Here is a 22,918-nt window from a genome sequence, read left to right on the forward strand (position 1 = left end):
TTCTCTAGCTGCCTAGTTAGTTAACCGCGTACCGCGTACCGCCTATTTCTTTTCCCTGATATTACATGGAGCGCGGTTTGCGGCACGGGCTAGTGACAAACTCACATTAGTATGAATTTTTTTAAATATATTAACTTATCTTTATATACACTTTATCGATACTCTTATTTTTTTAACAGATTTACTTAATAATTGCGTTTAAATTAATTAATTCCATTAAAAAGTGCATAGCAACGTATAGTAATGTGAGTTTGTCACTAGCCCGTGCCGCAAACCGCGCTCCATGTAATATCAGGGAAAAGAAATAGGCGGTACGCGGTACGCGGTTAACTAACTAGACAGCTAGAGAACCGAGAACCGCGTACCGCGTACCGCGTTCCATGTAATCGCACCCTCAATCGTAGGATAGGGTGCAGTCGAGTTGCCGCTACAAATGCTTTGAAGCATTTTTTGATTGGCCAGTTAAAAAAATTCTTTTTTCCGATTGGTCAGTCAAGTGCTTTGAAGCATTCGTAGCTGCAACTCGAGCACATCCATAATCATCTGTTGGTATGACTGGCGTTTGTTATTTCAAAACGACTGACGAGAACCAATAGGAGCCGTTGCACGCCATTATTCCAGTTGAATTTAAAGTTTGATTGCGTTCAGCGCCCTGGCCATCAATTTAAAGTAATTTTCAGTTATGCTGCTGTGGAACATCTAAACGGTTATAAACGGTTACGTGTAACGTGTATTCGACGAACGCATTGAATCGTTGCTACGAGATCGTACGAGATGCCGGATTTTAAAGAACAGTATAAAGCTCCGCGTTCAGGATTTGGTGACACGGATCACAGCAGATATCTCCGTACTTGCAACTACAATAAATCTCGCAAGGAGGCCAGAGCACAGACTTTTAACAGAAATCGCAATTTGCGAAATGATTTGACACCAACGAGCCCGCAGCGTGGAAAAATAAACATAAAAGGTAAAGAAGAATTTTTGTTTAAAGTGACTTACACATGACGATCATTAAAAATCACCAAAGCTTTCTCTAATTCTGAAAATTAGACAAAGATGAACAAGTTAATCTTACATTGGTAAAATTTATTCCTTATCCTTTTTTAATCTATATTAGTAGAAATGGGCATCAATTATATTAAAATTAAAAATTAAAGTCTAGAGGAACTAAGCTGGATGTTTGTTCTTTATCTTAAAATTTTTACGTAACAAATATTTTGATTTTTATTTAGGTCATTATTAATGTTAACGAAAAAATTTTGTGCAGCTATAATTATACATATCTAATCAAGTGTTATTAAATTAATATTGTATTTATAACTTATCAGATATGTAAATATAATTTTTTACATCTTGAGTAATTTTTTTATTATTTTGTTATTTAATATTGATAATGAACCTAATAGATATTAAAACATGTGTTTTATTTGGTTATCGTTTAAAATTGTAATGACTAACATCCAGTTTAGCTCCTAATCTTTTATTTGTTATTTGTATTGTTATTTAACCTTTTAGTTTTTTTATTTATATTTTTTTAATATCTATGTCTTATTCTCAATAACAAGATAGTCTTCTTGATCAATAAATACCTATTTTAAGTCTCTCCTCTTAATTGTGATAAAATATATATTTATTTATTTTGTGCAAATGGATCTTGATGAATACATTATTATACATTGATCGTATTTCTTTATATACAGTTGATATATTTTTTTCTAGAACATTTTATGATCTTTATTTTAAAGTATTGAGTATCCATTAATATTATAGAATTCAATTTTAATTAAAATTTTAATTAAAATACTTAAAACTTTAAAATACTCAATACTCAGTACTTTAAAATAAAGATCACAAAATGTTCTAGAAAAAAATTTATTAATTGTATATAAAGAAATATGATCAATGTATAATATTTCATTCACCAAGATCCATTTGCACAAAAAAAATAAATATGTATTTTATCACAATTAAGAGGAGAGACTTAAAACAGATATTTATTGACAATAAAACATAGATATTAAAAATATATAAATAAAAAACTAAAAGATTAAGTAAAAAATTGTAATTAAAATGGAATTCTATAATATTAATGGATTCATAAAATAATCTATTATATTGTATACTTATGACATTAATGTATAAATGAAAAATTTAGCATAAAAATCAATAATTTGATGAATTAAAATGTCTTACAAAATTAAATAATGATTACATTTACATGGCACATCCTTAAGGGAATTCAATAACATCCATAGTTACGAAACTAACTAATCACAACTTTTTTTTCTAAGGAATGGAATGACTGTGATGAGAGACTGTATGTTAGTTTCATGTAATTAAGGCTGTTATTAAACCTTATGAAGAGAATGCCATGTATGTATTGTTTTATTTTTATATGAACTAAATATTATTGTAGTTTTATTTATTTATGGTAATATAAAATATGTCAATAATACTTTTGCCTGTGCTTACGTGCACACGCGTGTATGTGTACATACTATAAAAAATACATACATAAAAAGAAATGTATAATATATAAAGATTATTATATATATATACATATATATATTATAATTTATATATAAATATATATTTATTTTTTAAATACATATATTCAAATTGCTTTTTTCTTAATTTTTATGTATTTATGCTATGAAATTAAGCAATTACAAACAAAAAAATTTCTATTTTAATAGAGGTCGCATCTACCATTACTGATGAACGCATGAAAAAATTAATAAAATGGAGAGAGGAACGCAACAGAAAGAAGAATCTAGAAGCTACAATCAAAAAACCAGTTTTCAAAGTTGGTATTGTTCATCATCCTTTATGTTCTTCGATGATTAAGAGTGGCGTAACAACTGCAGAAACATCAAACAAACCAACAGAAAATTCAAACAATCTGAAGAAACGAATTACAAGAGCTACAGAAAAACGATTACTTGCCAAAGCTGCTCAGCGAACGGTAAAGGATCCAACTTCAGTATCAGGGATAAAAAATTCTTTTAAAACCTCAACTTCTTATACCAAGAAATCATTTGCCCCTGCTAATTATTGTTTTAAATCTCCATCTGGTTTACAGAAGATGCCTCTATTTGGTCTTGTACCAATGAAAGAAACGCCACAAGAGAAATATCCATCATTACATACACAAACTTCTGATATTACAGAGATTTTCAAACCTTCTACACATCCAAAATTATCATTAAATAAACAAAAATCACGGAAATTAAGTGACTCGATTATTCGAGATTCAGACGAATTAAATATGATTGAAACAACAGGAATGTCATTAAAGGAACAGGCAAGGAAGCAAACAGATGCACAAGATTTCTTATACGAAGAAAATTTTTTATTAAACAATACTAATATAAAAACGCCACCAAAAAATTCTCCAACACTGTTTGAGAAAGAGAATTGTAATATGGAAGATCTCATTAGCTTTTCGCCATATCTTACACGAAGTCGTGGCAAGAGAAATTCTAGAAAAGAGGGACAGCAACGATTAGGTATTAGTCGTCCATCTGATGAAATTCCAACCAAAGAAACTGTTATGAAAAATTTAAACATATGCGTGGAAGAGGAGAAACGTACTGCTCAGTATTTCAAGCTTCTTGTGAATAAAGAAACGAATAGACTTACGGAACTTTGTAAGAAATGGTTAAATATAAGAATAACGAAGGATGTTCCAGAGGACGCTATGTATGAAATACAACAAGCGGTGGGACAAACAAATTTATTAATAAATAAAAAATTCGAAAGATTTCGTGGCTTAGTACAAGATTGCGAAACTGGTAGAGGAGAAATGCTGGTTACATGCAGAGATTTGCAAGGATTTTGGGATATGACATATATGGAAGTCAAAGATTGTGATATGCGATTTGAGAAGTTAGAGCAACGTCAAAACAGAGAATGGCAGGAAGAAGAATATACTACAGTTGTCAAGCCTACTGTTAAAAAACGAATGCCTAGTAAAAAACAAACTGTATCATCAAAACCAAGTTCATTACGATCGTTAATCCTGGCTGCCAGAAAAAATAAAATGGAAGCAGGAACATTAAGTAAGGAAATTATTTTGCCGCAAGATACACGTGAAAATACCAATACTAGACATAGCATAAGTAGATCTAAATCCCATGATCTTGACGAGAGAAAATCAACTCTTGTTCAACGCGAAAGCTCTAAAATAAATTTAGTACAGAAAGTACAGTACTCTGACAAAACTAAAAGAATGAAAAGTCCATTTGCAACTATCAAGATAAATCAAATGTGTAAGACATCCGAAATACAATTAGATGACACAATATCGTATATTAATTCTGATCAAACGCCGAGCAAAAGCATATTAAAGAAATCAGAAGAATTAGAAAATAAGGAAGCTCGCATAAAGTCTGCACATAAAGTCAATTTTGATGATCCAGTAATTCTTAATGAAGTCCCTCTTTATAAAGAAATGCAGAATAAATTAAATTTAGCTGCTGCATTAAATAAAATAGACATTTTTGATTTAGATAAAATAAATCCTTTAAAATTGTCACCCATTAATGCTGAAAAAAGATTAGACTTTGAAATTGAAGATTCTGATGAAGATAGAGAGGACAAAATGGCTATTACTGGTGAAATAATTTCTAAAAACATGGAAGATCTTAACTTAGAAAAGAAAGTTCTTAGAAACAGAACTATCCTGACAAATAATACTCCTAAAAGCAGTAGAACTAGTAAAATGGTAAGCCGTGTGTGCGTGCGTGCATGTGTGTGTAATGTTTTTTTCTTTTTCTCGTCTTAGGCCTCTAGCCTATATTATTCTTCTCTCATATTCTTACTAATGTGGTGTTGATTATTCAATTACCATAAGCATGTGGGATTTATAGTTATAGGGGGTCCGCACATACCTTCCGTAATAGTAACCATAAGACATATTGCAAGAATTAGTCAATTATAGTCGAGAATTCTTTTGAACTCTTACCACAATTTACAATTTTTTTATGCTATTTATATATGTATTATATATATATATATTACATATATATTAAATTAAATTAATATCCAATCAAATAAATTTCCAAATAGTGGAAGCCTACCTTAGACGCCGGTATAAGTTATTAAATCGAGATTCTATATAAAGCGATATATGTGTATTTCAGCACTTGCGAGAATTTTGCGAATATCGATAGACATCTGATGGCGAGTCGACGTAGTAATATTCTTCGCAATATTTTTAAGTAATATACATGTTCACTCTCCCCCCTAACTTACCCGCTCTAAGTCCCATACCAAATTGCGCGCCGAACTACAATCGGTCTTAAAACGCAACTGTAATAATTTAAAAATAACGTCCCCTTAATTATTTTTCCCACGCATTGTTAGACCAGCGTACAACACATTAAATTAATATCCGCTCAAATAAATTTCCAAATTAAACTTAATATACTTCTCCCAGATCAAGAAAACACATAGTTGCGTATTTAAAAAATTATCCATTTTGCATACATATATTTTTTAAAGCAACTATGTGTTTTCTTTATATTATTTGATTTATCTTATTATTCTATTCATAAAAGTATTAAGGTACAATAATCAAAAAGTCAACAGTTTACGAGTTATTTAACATTTTATGTCAATATGTATCAAAATAAAGTGTAAAATATCTCGAAAACTATTGGTTTTTTGATATCATGTTTATAATACTTTTTTATGCAGAATAATTAGAGGAATCATATTATGTAAAAAAATTGATATAATTCCATTTATAAAAACGAAGTTGACCTTAAAATTTCCGAAGCGCCTGCCCCTAAACAAAAATTATTATATGATAGCTTCCTTTACATCGTGTAATTTTGGTTACATAAATTTTTCTCTACACTTTATGGATTAGAAGATATTTCAGGTGGTAATAGTTATTGGGACCTGTATATATTAATTAAATAAATATAAATTAATTGAGAAATTAATTTAAAAAAAATTTTTTTAGATGATTCCGAAAAAGACAAATAATAAGGATGAAAATGAGAGCCCTGTGAAATTAAGTAAGAAAAGTTCATTAAAATTATTACCAAGAAACGAAAATGAACATATGACATCAAATAAAAACGATACAATACAGATGGAAAATGTAATATTGACAGACAATACTATTAAGAGAAGATCACTTCGAAATGTTACGTTCGATGGTAAAACTTATATATATTATAGGTACACGGCTTGATATATATGTGTTTAATATAGGTGTACATATAATCGTATTTTGTTATATAGAAAATTGTGTGGTATGTACCGAAAATAAACCAATACTACCTATGACACCATATTCAAAACGTAGCAAAACTCCCGCAAGACAGAATCGGAACAAATCGATCGATATATTTAGTGAAGATCTTATATCATGGAATACGCCTGATAAAAAAGATGGTAAGTTTTGATAATGTATAAAAAAACGCAATACTTATATATACAGTAGCAATATAATATACAGTGACATAGTCTGTAGCCATTATATAAATCTCTATTTGACATTTATATATTGTGCAATATTAATAAATAAAAAGTACCATACTAATGTGCCATACTATTTGAATTTAGTGTTTCTATATTATTTAATATTAAACAGTCAGTTAAAACAAGTTGTACACTCGATATACAGTCAATTTTGTCATACAGTGAAAGCAGCCTAATTCGATCTTTACATACAGTGAAAGTAGTCAATGGGTCTATTTTTTGTTCCTACACTGTCTGAACTAGTACACGCGGTGCAATAAGTTGAAGTGAAACAAATATACGTTTGTTTTATTTTAACGTATTGCACCGTATGCAGATTTTAGACAGTGCAGGAACAAAAAACAGACCCAATATCTCGTTCATATTTCGCACTGTGCTGTACGGGTAAAAAATGGCAAGTAGTTTGCGCTACTCTTGTAAATCTTAGAACTCTATGTATATGTACATACATATATATGTATATATGAATATATATATATAAAAAAAATAATCGAAACTCGTTTGTTTCAGGTCGTCGCAGAATTACTAGATCTCTTTCAAAAAATTTGTAATATTTTCATATATTATAATATTTATTTGTTGGATTTATATAAATTGACTCTACCATGTAATGAAACCGTTTTATATATAATAACATCTAAGATGCAATATATACATGTAATAATTATATTATAGAATATTTTCTTTATTTTGTTTGCATAATGTGAATTTAAGATGTTTAATATAGAATTGGTTGTAATGTTTTCGATTATTGATAATAATTCACAAACGATTGTAAAATTTCATAAACAATAGTTATGGAATAAAGAAAAAAAATGGACTGTAAATAAAAATATATTCTATAAAACTGTGTATACAACTGTACTATAGTAAATTATTTAAAATTAAACCTATGTTGAATGAAATATTGCAAAACGAAGTGAAATATTGACAATAATCAAATTGACAATAATTAAATCACATTTATTTTTAATTGTTAAACTGCGGTCATTATAAAATTTTTTTAAAACAATATCATAATCAAAAACTTATTAATTTATTAATGTTATTATTTCGTAATCGTTCAAGTATTAATAAATTCTATTCTAAAATTTGCGTAAAAGCATGGCTCTCATTGGCTATCGCTCGCTGCTTCACCGCTGCGCCGCTCTGGTTTGTAGGCTCCTTTAAGCCCATGGCACATAGAAAAACGTAAGGCCGTAAACGTAATCAGTAAGCGAAATGACCAATCACAATTGAGAACGTAAGCGGCCGCCGCTTGTGTTCTCGACTGTGATTGGTCAATTTGCTTACTGATTACGTTTACGGCCTTACGTTTTTCTATGTGCCATGGGCTTAAGGAGCCTACTAACCAGAGCGGCGCAGCGGTGAAGCGGCGAGCGATAGCCAATGAGAGCCATGCTTTTACGCAAATTTTAGAATAGAATTTATTAATACTTGAACGATTACGAAATAATAACATTAATAAATTAATAAGTTTTTGATTATGATATTGTTTTAAAAAAGTTCTTTTATGTGCCATGGGCTTAAGCTGCGCACAATGGAAAAACTGATATTAGATATTAAAATATTAATCTATCAGAATCGTATTCGGTGTAACTGGTATCTGATAGATTAATATTTTAATATCTAATATCTGTTCCTTCATTGTGCGCAGACACTTATTCACGGAGTATTTATGCGGAGTCTACAATAGAAGTCGTAGCGGTCGTAGGATCTTAAGTCATAGGAAATTAACCAATCACATTCAAATACGAAAAGAATACTCGATTATGATTGATCAATTTTCTATGACTTAAGACCCTACGACCATTACGACTTCTATTGTAGACCCCGCATTAGGAAGGAGTATCAACTCGTTAGCTTTTTCTTTCTAAAAACGATCCTCAATTTGTTTTCACCGTTATGTAGGATTCAAGCGGGGAGCACAGACTTTTGCATAACGCATAGAGCATGTGCATAAGAAATTTCATTGGTCCATTTTCTTATGCATGAGTCAATGGACCAATCAAATTCTTTATGTATATGGTTTATGCGTTATGCAAAAGTCTGTGCTCCCCGCTTCACACTGTATCCGATGTGCGTCGTACGACGACTCGCAATCAATCAGAAAAATCTAAAGCCCATTCTACATTGGTCGTATTGTAGCATCGTAAGTGTCGTGGGACTTCTAATTGACACATCGGATTGGCTGTTGCAACAAATTTGTGACCTGCGACGTCTACATTGGTCGTATCGTAGGCGTCCCAGGTCACAAATTGGCGATGCAAAGATCTCTCTGCGCGCTCCTAGTGGCGGCCGGTAGAAGCTCCGCTAGTCAGACCTTATACGTGCTATAATGGAAAATAATAAAGTAAAATCAAAAAGAAATACTACATAATGTTTTGTGACACAATACCATAATTATAAACAGAAGGGGATCAGTTTTCATCACTTAAAAAAAAAAAATTATTTTTTATTTATTTTAAAATAATTTTTTTTTTTTTAAGTGATGAAAACTGATCCCCTTCTGTTTATAATTATGGTATTGTGCCACAAAACATTATGTAGTATTTCTTTTTGATTTTACTTTATTATTTTCCATTATAGCACGTATAAAGCGGGGAGCACAGACTTTTGCATAACGCATAAACCATATACATAAAGAATTTGATTGGTCCATTGACTCATGCATAAGAAAATGGACCAATGAAATTTCTTATGCACATGCTCTATGCGTTATGCAAAAGTCTGTGCTCCCCGCTTGAATCCTACATAACGGTGAAAACAAATTGAGGATCGTTTTTAGAAAGAAAAAGCTAACGAGTTGATACTCCTTCCTAATGCGGGGTCTAATCTCCATAACTCGTTTTTCACCAATCAGCGTCCGATGTCAAAGCGCTATTGTCCGTATGAGGATCCGGGCTTAGACAACAGCGCTTTGACACCGGACGCTGATTGGTGAAAAACGGGTTATGGGGGTAAATTTTACCCTCGCCACCGGTTTTTCATCAATCAGCGTTTGGTGTCAAAGCGCTGTTGCCCGTATGAGGATCCGGGCTAAGGGTCTGCGCACAATAGGAGAAATATTAGGAACAGATATTAAATAGAGAGATCTTTGCATCGCCAATTTGTTGCAATAACCAATGAGCGTCAACACAACACTGAGGGTCGGAGTGCTCTTATATTATAGCATATGTCACGTGCACTATAGAAAAAGAGCACTCCGACGCCTCAGATTTGCATTGCCGAACGCAGCTTATACAGCGCTTTTCTGACACCATGTTTTGAGCCCATCTTTTTCATGAATCATGACTGACCTATTGCGTTTGGTCCACAGAGTTGGTCTCCTTTATACTTCATGCTTGCTCGTAGTCTCATACGCCATTTTGGAAAAGGAGGTTTGTCAAGTAGTTAATGTTCCTGAAATTTGTTAAATTTCGGTTTCGTGCGTTTCCTTTCCTCAGGTGAAGTAGTGCATCAAGGATGGGTGAAGATTTTAACGGAGGTGAGCAATTCAACTAGTTGATACGTTTCACTGTCAAACCATTTTCGCGATGTTCCCGCGTTATTAACTAGCCAAATGATCTGCGATACGTACGTAATGGCCGGACGCGAATTAATAAACAGTTTAAATAATTGATTTTCGAGCCACTTCGTTATTTAGATGTTGAAATTCATATTCTTTTATTGTGTTTATATTACAACAAACACAACAGTTTATGCAGTTTGAAATATTTGTATTTAGACAAGTGTTTCTTTGTACCTGTATATAAAAAATGTATTGTTTATTAATTTTATTTAATATGTAAACATTGTGTTTATATTCGATATCGTTTAGGTATAATGATATAGAAATATATAATCATTTGTGGATAAATTACTATTATATAATTTAATCGAGTTAAATTTTTATATATAGATCGTGATAGACAAGATCGGGATAAGGACAGAGATCGGGATAGAGATCGCGATAGGCGACATCGATCACGCAGTCGGGATCGCAGAAAGCGTTCTCGTTCTCGCTCTAAAGATCGCAGAGACAGAAAGAGAAGTAGTTCACCGAAGAAGAGTCGTAGTTCTAGAAGAAGAAAGCCATCTTTGTATTGGGATGTACCACCACCTGGCTTTGAACACATCACTCCTTTGCAGGCAAGATTACTTATGTTATACCTTAGACTCTTTTCAAATTACTTCAGACATATATTTGTAGTACTGATCAAGTTTATAAAATTTGTATCCAGGGCTTATGATTTTTGAGCATCTTACATCTCAATAAATATAACTTTATGCTTTCGACTGGATTCACAAATATATCAACAAGATATTAATAATATATTATTAATAATAAGTATGTTAATCATGTTATTAATCGTATCTTATTAGTAAGATGACAGCCTCATGGACCAAAAATATATTGTTAATGCAATAGCCGCAATCTATTGTTTCAACATTACAGAATCCTACCACAGATATGCTTGTATAAAATTATGTAACTTCCATTTTTTAAGAATGTTCTAACAATAAGTCACTTTTTTTCAGCCTATAGATAAATGCTATTGTGTATCTATATGTACATAATGTTCTATATGTATATGTTGATATATGTTTTATCTATGCAGTATAAGGCTATGCAAGCAGCTGGACAAATACCTGCAAATATTGTAGCAGATACACCACAGGCAGCTGTGCCTGTAGTTGGTAGCACTATAACTCGCCAAGCAAGAAGACTTTACGTAGGGAACATTCCATTTGGTGTCACTGAGGAAGAAATGATGGAGTTTTTCAATCAACAGATGCATCTCTCTGGACTTGCACAAGCCGCTGGAAATCCAGTATTGGCGTGTCAAATTAATTTAGACAAAAATTTCGCATTCTTGGAGGTATAGTTTATCACATACATATCAGATACATATTTATATCACTTTTTATTTGCTATTAAAAATATGGTGTGCACATACACATATACGAATTTTAATTAGTTGTTACTTAAGTAATTTAAGTACTGGTAACATTTTTTATGTTTTCTTTTTTAATATAGTTCCGATCAATAGATGAAACTACACAGGCTATGGCATTCGATGGCATAAATTTCAAAGGACAGAGTCTGAAGATAAGAAGGCCACACGATTATCAACCAATGCCGGGAATGACCGATAATCCAAGCATGAACGTGCCAGGTACGGTTCCTGGTATGTTTTAAACATACATTTTCTTATGTTTGTAATCATTATCAAAGCTTATTGGCTTGACTTCCACCACATCTGACAATAATTTTGTATTTATTTTAATCGTGCGTTATCTCTCTTTCAGATTCTCCACATAAAATCTTCATTGGTGGTTTACCAAATTATTTGAACGAGGAACAGGTATGTCGGCTAATCCGTAAAGTAATTTTATTTATTGCACACCTTTGGATGCAGTTCTTCATTGATGCCTATTCCGATCAGTTGCATTAATCTGTTGAGTTGCATTGCTGTGGCTGGCACAAATTTATTTATCAATTGTGAGAATCGGCTTCAATGATCGACGAAAAATTGCATCGCGATATCATAACGGCGGGATTAGTAGGAAGTGTATATTAATCCCGTTGCGTTATAAGTTACTCAAAGGATTACATTATAATATAGGTATTTAGCTATTTAGCAGTGAGTGCACTCACATAAACACAAACGATCGAGAACCTCCATCTTACTCAAGTTCAACAGAGGTATGTATGCGTTTCCACCAAGATTTCGGCGTTGATTAGGTTCTTCGTTAGATAGAGGTGTGTTTACTCGGATCATGTGACTCCGTGTTCTTTTTGTGTCTATCTTCGGATAATCCGCTTCTCGTTGTACCTGTGGAACTTCCTATCATTCCTTGCATCTCGTCTTTCCAATTTGGCATATCTAGTTCAGGGAGCATTAGTGGCGTTTACAGCATTTAGGTGGGGGCATGCAGTCGCATCAACGGTTCTCTCTCTCTTTTTTTTTTCTCTCTCTCCTCCCTTCTCTACCTCTCCCTCTCGCTCCACCTCCCCCCCTCTCTCTGTCTCTCTCTCTCTCTCTCTCTCTCTCTCTCTCTCTCTTGCAGCCTTTCTAGGCACATCGCGGACCCAGTCCATCACAAGGAGATACGAGTCTCTCAAATCTAGGCAATCTTTTTTTTTTAGGAAAATCAACAGGGGGAAGGGGGTGAGGGGAAAAAATTTGTTTTGATTGTATTCGGAAATAAATCGAGCGAAGAAAATAGATGATCATTCGCGTTTTAATCTGATGCAGAAAAATAAACAAAATAGAGATACACACGTGTGACTTCTTGAAAAAAGCTGGATAAATATGCAGTATAAGAAACTACTCTTCATTGACATATGTTGTCAAGGTCACAGCCCTGAGTGACCTTGAACAAATTTTACCAGTCGCTCGTTATCCGTTAAAGTTATTAATAAAAAAGTTCATCAATAAATCTAACTTTTGGACACGACTGCGCTCTGATGAAACAAATTTCTTGCTTTAACAGCGCAAAATATTTTCTTATATAATTTTTATGTCTTTATAGCAGAGAATTTGTATTTTTTAAAGCGCATAGAATTTCTGTTTTAAAGGAAAAAAATATGGTTTTAAAGCAAAGAATTTGTGTTTATAAAGCAGAAAATATTTTATTATGTGTAATTTAAGATGTATAATGTAAGTAGTAAGAAGATGTATAATGTAAGATTCCATATATAAATGTAAAAATTCAAATAAATTCTCTGCTATAAAGACACAAAAATTATATAAAAAAATATTTGCGCTGTTAAAGCAAGGAATTTATTTCATCGGAGCGCAGTCCTGTCCAAAAGTTAGATTTTATTGATAAACTTTTTTAACTTTTTAATAACTTTTTAACAACTTTTTAACGAATAACAAGTGACGGCTAAAATTTTTTCAAGGCCACCCGGGATCATGACCTTGACAACATATGTTAAGATCAAGATCATTGGAAGGTAGTCTCTTATGTTACATAATTAATAAAAGCTGTTTATGATTTCTATTTTCAATTTAAAATGCTTTTACAGAGTCGTCCACTTTTGTGCAGCAATGATATATATATTGCAAAAAAGATCTTTTTTAGGTCTACAAGAAAAGTATAAGATCAACGTTTTTACATGTAGCAGTTTTTTTTCCTTCTGTTTCTTTTTTTGGGATTACAGGGTCAACACATAATTTTATGTGCATCTGGTAACAGCTCCAAGTTCTCCGGTATATATTCTTTTCAGGAATACCTTTTCCTTTTTGCAGCTATTCTTTTTACAGGCTTTTCAGGCTTTACTGCACGTCTCGTCTTGTGCCTCGTTACGTTTACAGGTTACCGCGAACGAATGATCTTCGAATATATCGATGCATTGAGAATTTAAAAAAAAATAATAATGCAAAGAAAAAACAGAAAACATTTTAATAAAAAAAAAAATGGCAATTTCATTGGATATTAAGAAGTTAAATGTAACGGTATTCTTATAAATGGACTATGTTTAAATTCGTAAGAGAGTGAAAAAAAAAGAATATGAACGTCTCGTTATTATGTAGTAAACTATGGACTGATACCAGTACCCTTTCTCCCCATTTCTTAGCTTAGGGTCGTGCCGATCAAAAGCATTTGCTTACCACTACCACTACTTCTACCACTACTTCTACCACTACTACTACTACCGAACATGACAAAATACCACACTGCCTGGAGAGAGGCTAAGTCCAGTCCCTCGAGGCAAGTACTTATACCATTCTCATGCCTTCGTACATTGGGTTTATGCGACAATTTTGTAGCCCCCTTCCTCGATGTGTTCTCGGTTCTCCTGTGCCGGTGCGTTCTCTGATTCAATAGTTTTACATCAATAAAAGCATGTTGCTTAATCTACTAACTCGTGCCGAGTAATTAGTAGTTAATTATCAAAATCAAGTTCGCAAAAAAAAATTCTTTAACAAGAGCAACATGCTGTTATCTAAAGTTTTGAGTTTTCAGTTTCTGAGCCCTTTCGGAGATGTAAGTAAATTTAATACATATGTTCTAATTTAAAAATATTAAAGACACAGAGGTCGATGTTTGAAATAATGAACGAATGTAAGGAAAGACGTCGAAGCGCAATTAAGTGGAAATTGTTTCGTCGGACGTAAGGACGGTGTGTAAGGAGTTACCACCGAGGAAAAAAGTGATTAAAATACGCAAGCATATCTATGCATTCATGTTCCGTTTTCTTTTTTTTTCATATTTAGACTATGCAACGTTTTTCTCATATTTTTCTGTAGATACTTGATTGAAGAAATCCAATTACATTATTAATCGATGCAATATCTTTTCTCCTTTTTCTTTAAAAAGAGCTCTGTTGTAAAAATATTTTTTTTAAAGCCTTTTATTTTGATGATATGACTTATTATAACAAAGATAATTAGTCTTATTTAATTTTATAAATGCAAAATTTTGATTATACCTAATTACATGTAAAACATATTTTAAATGTCTATGACTTTTACATCTAATAGTCTTTACCTAACTTAAAAATTTTTGCGATTAATTAATATTTATCACAGTTGCATTGTCTACATTTTATAAATTTAAAAAATTTCTTACGTGAATGAGAGGGAATAATATTTTTCATGATAATACAGGTAAAAGAACTATTGATGAGCTTTGGACAACTGAGGGCGTTCAATCTAGTAAAGGATTCCGCGACTGGTCTCTCCAAAGGATACGCGTTCTGTGAATATGTAGACGTTTCGATGACTGACCAGGCAATCGCCGGATTGAATGGAATGCAACTAGGCGACAAGAAATTAATTGTGCAACGCGCCAGCGTTGGTGCTAAAAATCCTATGATAGGCGCGCAAGCTCCAGTACAAATACAAGTGCCTGGTTTGTCAATGGTTGGTACGAGCGGACCTGCGACTGAAGTAAGAGCTAAATCGAATGAAATTCTTCTCGTAAATTATGCAAATTAAAGGGATCCTAAAGTAAAGGTCGAACTTTAACAAAATCGCTAGATGCTGTTTTACAACACATCGACATATCTTTTACATACTACTACATTAATATCTCATGCAGCAATGATGCATGCAGTCGTATTACCTGTCAATTTTCGTATCATAAATTCATCGCGTTAAAATGTCTAAGGACGGGTTGACACTTTGACAGAAAAGCGGAAAGCGCAAAAGCAGTAGCTAATTAGAACTCGCGTTGGTAGCAAATAGTATAGAACTAACAGTCAACTATCAGCGTCGACTATCAGCGCGATTTCTAATTGATTACTGCTTTTCCGCTTTTCCGTCAAGGTGTGAACCCGGTCTAATTCTAAACACTCGACGCTGTTTCTTCACACAAACTATGTGCTTGTGGACTACTATTTCTCAAGTACAGATTGCGTAGCTTTTATATGAAACAAATGTTGTTACAACGTGCAACGATGTGAGCTCTGGAGCGCCATATTGAACTAAAAAATGATAAAAAATTAAATTTTGAAATTTTTTATCGTTTTCAGCATAGATTCTACCTCATAGGCACATATTAATGCATATACTTTAATTCTGTTAAAGGATTTTCGAATCTGTCAATGCCAAAAAAGTATTTACGATACAAAAATTATATGGTTTAGTTGGTAATATAGACGACTTTAGGATCCTCTTAACAATTTTGCAATCAGATTTATAATTGTACAATACTTTTCAGGTGCTTTGTTTGCTCAATATGGTCACACCAGAAGAGCTAATGGAAGAAGAAGAGTATGAGGACATTCTCGAAGACATTAAAGAAGAGTGTAATAAGTATGGAGTTGTTCGATCTGTAGAGATTCCTAGACCCATTGAAGGTGTTGACGTTCCTGGCTGCGGCAAGGTACACTTAATATCGGTATAATGCTTCTACTATAATTTATTTATTATTTACCACTTTTTATTCTGTTACAGGTATTCGTAGAATTTAATAGCGTGATTGATTGTCAAAAGGCGCAACAGACTCTCACGGGTCGAAAGTTTAATAATCGCGTCGTAGTTACATCATATTTTGATCCCGACAAGTATCACCGTAGAGAATTCTAAACTGTAGAATTCTCTTTTCATACTATATATATATATATGTATGTATATAATACATTATATATGTATATGTGTGTGTATATATAATGCATTATATATATATAATGCATTATATATATATAATGCATTGTATACATGGTATATTTGAATAATCTAACCGTATTTCGAGAGAATTATACAATTACCAATGAATAATCGATGATAATGATAATTTTTCGCGTTGAGCGGCAAGCGATTAGAATTTTAAGTATATCGCAACATCAGCAAAAATTCCAATACACAATCCTATGATCACGTTTTTCTGCGCTTCAAGGACACGAATATGAACATATGTAATAATAATAAATACATTTGGTCGTTAATATAAAATGAACAATAGTAAATGATAATTTGATATTACCTGTTAGGAGATTAAGAAAATAAGTAGATTTCCTGTAAAAGCAGGATAGTAGACAGAATAAGACTGCAAGATTAATAAAGTAAGATCACAATTATGTCGTTGTGTTTCTGCAAAAAGTTTTCTTCAAAATTCTACATATAATTTACGATATTCAGTATAGCGATATGTTATTAGAGATTTTTTATGAGAAATTGATTCAACTCTCGAGTTGTAACGCAGGTGTGTAAGAATGATTACTTTCTCCGGTGTCCGCGGCGTTCACCACGAATTTCTGCAATAATGCGTAAAGTCCACCGCCAAGTAATAGCATGCCGATACCTGTTAGAAGTATTATGGCCCAGGCCGGTATAGCCGTACCTCCTAAAAAGGATTTAACAAACATTCAGACTTGCGATTTCGATAACGCGTTACATTCTTCTCATCCCACTTACTGTAATAACGTCTAGTTATTGTTTTTCGACCTCTCAAAATTTTGCGCCTCGCCTCGACTTCCTCCAAGAATATTCCCATTAGAACTGTTCAGTGTTTAGAAAGTGAAAGAAAAATTAATTTATTTATATATGGAATTTACGATTTTTTGCGTGCTATATCGTATAATGTTAAGATTTATTGATAAAAATAATTATAAAAATAATAATTACGACATTATTAGTTTGGAAAAATTATTAAATTCTCATTTAGAATGATCAGTATTAGAGATGATTATTTATCTTAATAAAACTCGGTAATTATTTTTGAGCAATCAGCAACGGTTTTTATTTCATGTAAATAGCATGAAAATGGATCGTTTTTATTTCTACAGTTGATTATAGACGATTTTGTCTACACTTGGCATAATAAAATTAAATGTTACTTACGTAAAGCTATAGATAAGTAACACACAAATTTTTTCGAACACATTTTCTTCCGAAAAAGGTCAATAAATGAAAAATAAAAGAACGGGTCGAATTACACTGTCGCAGTGAACTATATAATGTCTACGCAACGCGCATACTGAATCACACCTTTGATAAGAGATAAGTGAGTGTACAGCTTATCTGTTTTAAGATAGTAAGATATACTTTCATTTGTACAAATATTCCCGTTTCCACAACTGACTATCGTACAAATTTAGAACACTGATTGAGAACTGTCAATCTGTTGCAATCCATTACATTAATTATTGCACAAAACTTTCTTTCAATCTTTATATTAATCAATATTTTTTCTTGAAAAACAAAAACTTTCCAATGATCTGTTATAATCCTTAAGATTTTAAATTGAGACTGTACAAAATAAATGTCAATCAATTATATTCTTTCATGGTACTTGAATTATTGTATATACATCGAAATAAAAATTAGGGATTAAGGATTTTCAAGGATACAATGTTGACATCTGGTTAAGAATAGAATATTTGAAAGTCCGTTTTCATCCTTTTATGATCCTTTTTTATTTTGATCCAAATTAAAAAACTGAATTACATTTATAACAAATCATTACAGAATTATTGCAATTACATTCGAGCGAGCCTCTATATATGCGTGTATGCCTCCAAATTGAATTTTACAGATGTAAGACGACATGTACAATGTGTCGATAAGGAAAATAATATTGAATAAGTTAACATATGTGGAAGCTTATGACAAATAACAATATTGACAATTAATGAAAGACGATGGAGAAGGGGCGAGAAAAATTCAATTTCAAACTACTTTATAGCGTTTTCTCTTGGGATACACTGAGTGTAACCTCGTACTACACTAGCGTGTAAGTGTTGCATCAGTGCTACACTACACTAGATATACATACACCATGGCGTACATTACTTCATGCTATCGTATTTAATTCTGCTGCTGGGACTTCCATTTTAAATGTTACACTGGCTCTACACCGTTCCTTTGAGATCGTGTAGCAAAACTTCGTGCATATATAAATTTGCACTATAGCCACGGAAATGTGTGTTACACTGAATGAGTTCGCCTACCACTAGCCAAGGAAACACACTACACTGTCTGAGTGTTGCACTGGTGGGCAATAGTGTAGCCAAAAGAAAACGCTTTAAATAAAAAGCTAAATAAAAACCCGCCATACATTTCGTGTTAGACTAAAATACATTTTTTTGCTTTACACTTGAGAAGTAGCATGTGATTGTAGTAAATCACACATTCAAGCGACTGCTTGCAAATTTTTCTCCTTTTTTATTTTTTCAAAGTAGAGTGACGTTAAAACTTCAAATGCCGCTCTCCTATGAATATTAATTACTGTAATCTCGATATAAATATAGCTGGCACGAATACAAAGCATTCTAAATTCCATTTCACAATTTGACAATCTCGCAAAATGCGTCTTTTCTCCGTCCCTATAGTATTTACTCATTTACAATCGTAACAAGGATCAAAAACATCTTTTTCTTTGTGTCTTTTCTAATTTATTCGTCAGCACCATAAGCTTCTCGAAGTTCCTTTTTGTGTTTCACTATTAAGCGAAGACATGTAGGAAACGTCGACGGTTTGAAAAATTTTATAATCAACTGAACAATAGCGAGTACATGTTCCTTCTGCGTTTCAAAGATTGTAAAATTTTCTGACGAATATTTGAACATTTCTCCACCGTATTGCACTTCTAAACTGATTCATCTGGAAATTTATTTTCTATTTTTTTATCTTGCTATCTCTTTATATGTTTACCATAGGAAAAAAAATATAATTCTGCAGGAGACAACTCCCTCGCTTAAGATATCCGCATTACGCACAATCACTAAATAAAATAAATAAATACTGTGTATATATATGTATGTGTGCGCGCGCGCCCGCACATACCATCCACGCGCGCACGCACACATCTACGACGCATCTTACAAAAAAACCTATAGAAATGTCCCTCTGACTTTGATAATCTCTGAATATATTGTTTAGACAAAAATAAGGAACATGTATTTTTTTTTATAAGGGACCGATTATACTTTTAAGGAATTTAAAAAGATTATTTAAATTAAAAATTTTTATTTATAAAAAAAAAATAAATTTTTTCTACATTTTTTCTATTTCTTATATGTTTTGATTATATTTGCTTTGAAAAAAGAAAGATTTTTTTTTAAAACATCCCTTAACTCTTGAAGTACAAATTAGTTCGGTCCGTTTTCCAAAAGATAATCGCCTCCAAAGAAGAGTTAATTTTTCGGATGGAATTCGAAAATTGCCTGAGAGATGGGAAAAAGTAGTAGCCAGCGATGGACAATACTTTAATTAATCTGTTCATTCATTTTGTTTTGAAATAAATGCATTTTTGAACACAAAAAACGGACCGAACTAATTTGTACACCTAATAAATAAAAGTGTGATTGTATGGACCCTTATAAGTACGTGTCTCTTACTTTTATTTAGAAAATAACATATTCAAAGATCAAAATCAGAAAGCTACACTTCTATATGTGGATTTCCTTGTTAGTAAACATATTAAGTAATAATAATAATTATTATTATTAACTTATTATATGTATACTCAAATAAAACATTCAGATCACTCCTTCCTCACGATATACGAAAAATAATAGGAATGAAAGGAGAATCTATCTTTGACGAATATACGAAAAATCTCGTCAAAAGAAGATTAACAGAAAGATAATGTATTTCTTTCTAAATCTTTATCCTTTATAAGTTATACTAAGAAAATTCATAATACCGGGCATAGCCATCGTAGACATCTCATCTAAATATGACTTTTTTCCCTAAGTTATACCTTACACACACACACACACACACACAACACTTGCAATTAAAATCACTTCATAGTTTTGATCTTGAGAATATTTATAATACTTGTGGATGGCGTAATAACTTTAAGACATTATACTTCGACAGAAATAATCGACGTATTTACGATTGCGATAGTCATTAATGAAAGTGAAGTTGTAAAAATGCGCTGCGTAAAATTGATGTTTTATCATTACCCTTTAAAATTCTATTATGGTTTTTCATTAATTCATATTATTATTATCTTTAGCTTCCATATTTTTCTCTTTTTTTACAGAAATGTAAATTTCGCTTATATTTTTTCGCACTACATATATATTATATATATGTATATCTTTATTGGTTAGATTGAAATTTAAACTATCTTTTTATTTGTTACAAACTATGCGTAATTTGTTTTAAAAGTATAGAATTAAATACGAGAACAATATTATATAGATATCTTTTTTCTTTTTACGTGATGCCAAATATTAATATGAGAATTACAAAAAATTAAGTAAAAACATAAAAGGCTATTAAGAGTCAACGCTGTTAACAGTGCGCAAAATATATAATCTTAAAATCTAAAACATAGATATAATGTCGAACGTTACAATCCTTAGTTTCGGATCATCATCAGCGACAAATACAATTTAAAATCAATTATTCACACTCACACTTTCACTTGAAGAAGTGATAGTCTTGCCTTAGATTGGGGTTGTATTACATACTGCGGGACAACATCATTGTTTGCAACTTTTTTTAATTTTTAAATTGTATTTGTCGCTGATGATGATTCGAAACTAAGGATCGAAACGTTCGACATTATATCTATGTTTTAGATTTTAAGATTATATATTTTGCGCACTGTTAACAGCGTTGACTCTTAATAGCCTTTTATGTTTTTACTTAATTTTTTGTAATTGTTTTGAAACATATAAAAGTCTGTAATTATATCATTAATTTATTAATATGAATTTAATAGTTTTAAATAGTGTAGGGGAAATGTATGTATGTGCGTATATGTGCATGTGCGCACGTTGCATTTCTTTTAGAATTATAATCGCTTTTTTCGGTGTTGCTATGATTGTTTTTGTAGTTATTCCCTAAAATATTTCTCTAACTGTAGAGCAACAACTCATGAAGTTTTTGTTAGGAATTATCGCGTCGTTATTAAATACCATCAATAGATACATACTGCAAATGTGTTGTGTGTGTGTGTGTGTGTGTGTGTGTGTGTGTGTGTGTGTGTGTGTGTGTGTGTGTGTGTGTGTGTGTGTGTGTGCGCGCGCGCGCGCGCGCGCGTGATTTAAAATTCCGTATGTAATAGAGCGAGCGAGCGAGCGATTGATTGATTGATTGGATGGATGGATGAATGAATGAATGAATGAATGAATGAATGAATGAATGAATGATAGAGCGTGCGTTTATTGTACGTACGTTTGTACGCACGTATGTACACAAGTACGCATATACACGTATATACATACAGATTGTTTCGGAATTTATAAATCAACCTATCACAGCAAAAAAGTTTCCTAAAAAATTAAATATAAAAAAGTTATTTGTGTAATTTTTTTTATTTTAAGTAGTAATTTTTTAAATATTATGATTTAACTATGGCCAATTAGAGACTACGTTTAGATGCTTATAGCGTTTTCTTTTGGCTGCGCTTATCGCCCATCAGTGCAACATTCAGTGTAGGGTGTTTCCTTGGCTAGTGGTAGGCGAACTCGTTCAGTGTAATGTATTTCCGTGGCTACAGTGTAGTGCAAATTTTATGCACGAAGTGGGGTTTTGCTACACGATCTCAAAGGGACGGTGTAGAGTTAATGTGACATTTAAAACTTGAAAATAGAAGTCAACCGGCAGCGAAATTAAACACGATAGCATGAAGTAGTGTACACCATGGTATATGTATATATACTAGTGTAGTGCAACACTTACACGCAACTGGTGTAGTACGAGGTGTATCCCAAGAGAAAACACTATTACTTGTGAGTGTGCTGAAGTGAGTGCTTATCAACATTCACTAATACATACCGCGCGTAATTTATTGACAATCGGCCGCCTGCTTAAAATAAAAGTTTATAAATAACTTTTTATATATATTTAATTTTTCGAAAATTTTCTTGCTGTAGTATTTTGATTCACCGATTTTAGACATCTTGTATACAGGCGCGCGCGCCCACACACACGCACACGCACACGCACACACACACACGCACACGCACACGCACACACACACACACACACACACACACACACACAAATATATATTTATATCT

General features: G+C 32.3%; 3 protein-coding genes across 4 annotated transcripts; 2 read left to right on the forward strand and 1 right to left on the reverse strand.

The window, feature by feature from the left end:
• Positions 1-696: 696 nt before the first annotated feature.
• On the forward strand, positions 697-6,671 carry LOC108783576 (disks large-associated protein 5). Its single transcript, XM_018552179.1, has 5 exons — positions 697-967; positions 2,697-4,726; positions 5,972-6,170; positions 6,256-6,408; positions 6,658-6,671. Exons 1-5 carry the CDS (start codon positions 775-777, stop codon positions 6,669-6,671), a joined length of 2,589 nt encoding a protein of 862 aa, XP_018407681.1. The 5' UTR covers positions 697-774.
• Positions 6,672-9,856: 3,185 nt separating this feature from the next.
• On the forward strand, positions 9,857-16,587 carry U2af50 (U2 small nuclear riboprotein auxiliary factor 50). 2 transcript variants are annotated; one of them, XM_018537790.1, is made up of 8 exons: positions 9,857-9,982; positions 10,397-10,626; positions 11,097-11,357; positions 11,516-11,666; positions 11,788-11,843; positions 15,099-15,380; positions 16,153-16,317; positions 16,389-16,587. In XM_018537790.1, exons 1-8 carry the CDS (start codon positions 9,961-9,963, stop codon positions 16,518-16,520), a joined length of 1,299 nt encoding a protein of 432 aa, XP_018393292.1. In that variant the 5' UTR covers positions 9,857-9,960; the 3' UTR covers positions 16,521-16,587. The 2 variants fall into 2 exon arrangements, with proteins under 2 accessions (XP_018393292.1, XP_018393299.1); XM_018537797.1 differs by having other exon boundaries at positions 11,516-11,654.
• A 24-nt stretch (positions 16,588-16,611) lies between these two features.
• On the reverse strand, positions 16,612-18,041 carry hoka (membrane protein hoka). Its single transcript, XM_018537810.1, has 3 exons — positions 17,775-18,041; positions 17,349-17,432; positions 16,612-17,277 (listed from the first exon to the last, which is right to left on the reverse strand). Exons 1-3 carry the CDS (start codon positions 17,815-17,817, stop codon positions 17,114-17,116), a joined length of 291 nt encoding a protein of 96 aa, XP_018393312.1. The 5' UTR covers positions 17,818-18,041; the 3' UTR covers positions 16,612-17,113.
• Positions 18,042-22,918: the final 4,877 nt, after the last annotated feature.

This window comes from Cyphomyrmex costatus, unplaced genomic scaffold (assembly GCF_001594065.2).
Source record: "Cyphomyrmex costatus isolate MS0001 unplaced genomic scaffold, Ccosl1.0 scaffold100, whole genome shotgun sequence".
Taxonomy (NCBI): domain Eukaryota; kingdom Metazoa; phylum Arthropoda; class Insecta; order Hymenoptera; family Formicidae; genus Cyphomyrmex; species Cyphomyrmex costatus.

Bases quoted from the DNA above. Each gene is read 5' to 3' on its own strand.
- LOC108783576 (XM_018552179.1), top strand. From the start codon at position 775: ATGCCGGATTTTAAAGAACAGTATAAAGCTCCGCGTTCAGGATTTGGT. The intron at 968-2,696 runs GTAAAGAAGAAT...CTATTTTAATAG, and splicing joins TGGAAAAATAAACATAAAAG to AGGTCGCATCTACCATTACT. The intron at 4,727-5,971 runs GTAAGCCGTGTG...AAATTTTTTTAG, and splicing joins GCAGTAGAACTAGTAAAATG to ATGATTCCGAAAAAGACAAA.
- U2af50 (XM_018537790.1), top strand. From the start codon at position 9,961: ATGGGTGAAGATTTTAACGGAG. The intron at 15,381-16,152 runs GTAAGAGCTAAA...AATACTTTTCAG, and splicing joins CGAGCGGACCTGCGACTGAA to GTGCTTTGTTTGCTCAATAT. The intron at 16,318-16,388 runs GTACACTTAATA...ATTCTGTTACAG, and splicing joins ACGTTCCTGGCTGCGGCAAG to GTATTCGTAGAATTTAATAG.
- hoka (XM_018537810.1), bottom strand. From the start codon at position 17,817: ATGTGTTCGAAAAAATTTGTGTGTTACTTATCTATAGCTTTAC. The intron at 17,433-17,774 runs GTAAGTAACATT...AACACTGAACAG, and splicing joins TTACTTATCTATAGCTTTAC to TTCTAATGGGAATATTCTTG. The intron at 17,278-17,348 runs GTAAGTGGGATG...AATCCTTTTTAG, and splicing joins AATAACTAGACGTTATTACA to GAGGTACGGCTATACCGGCC.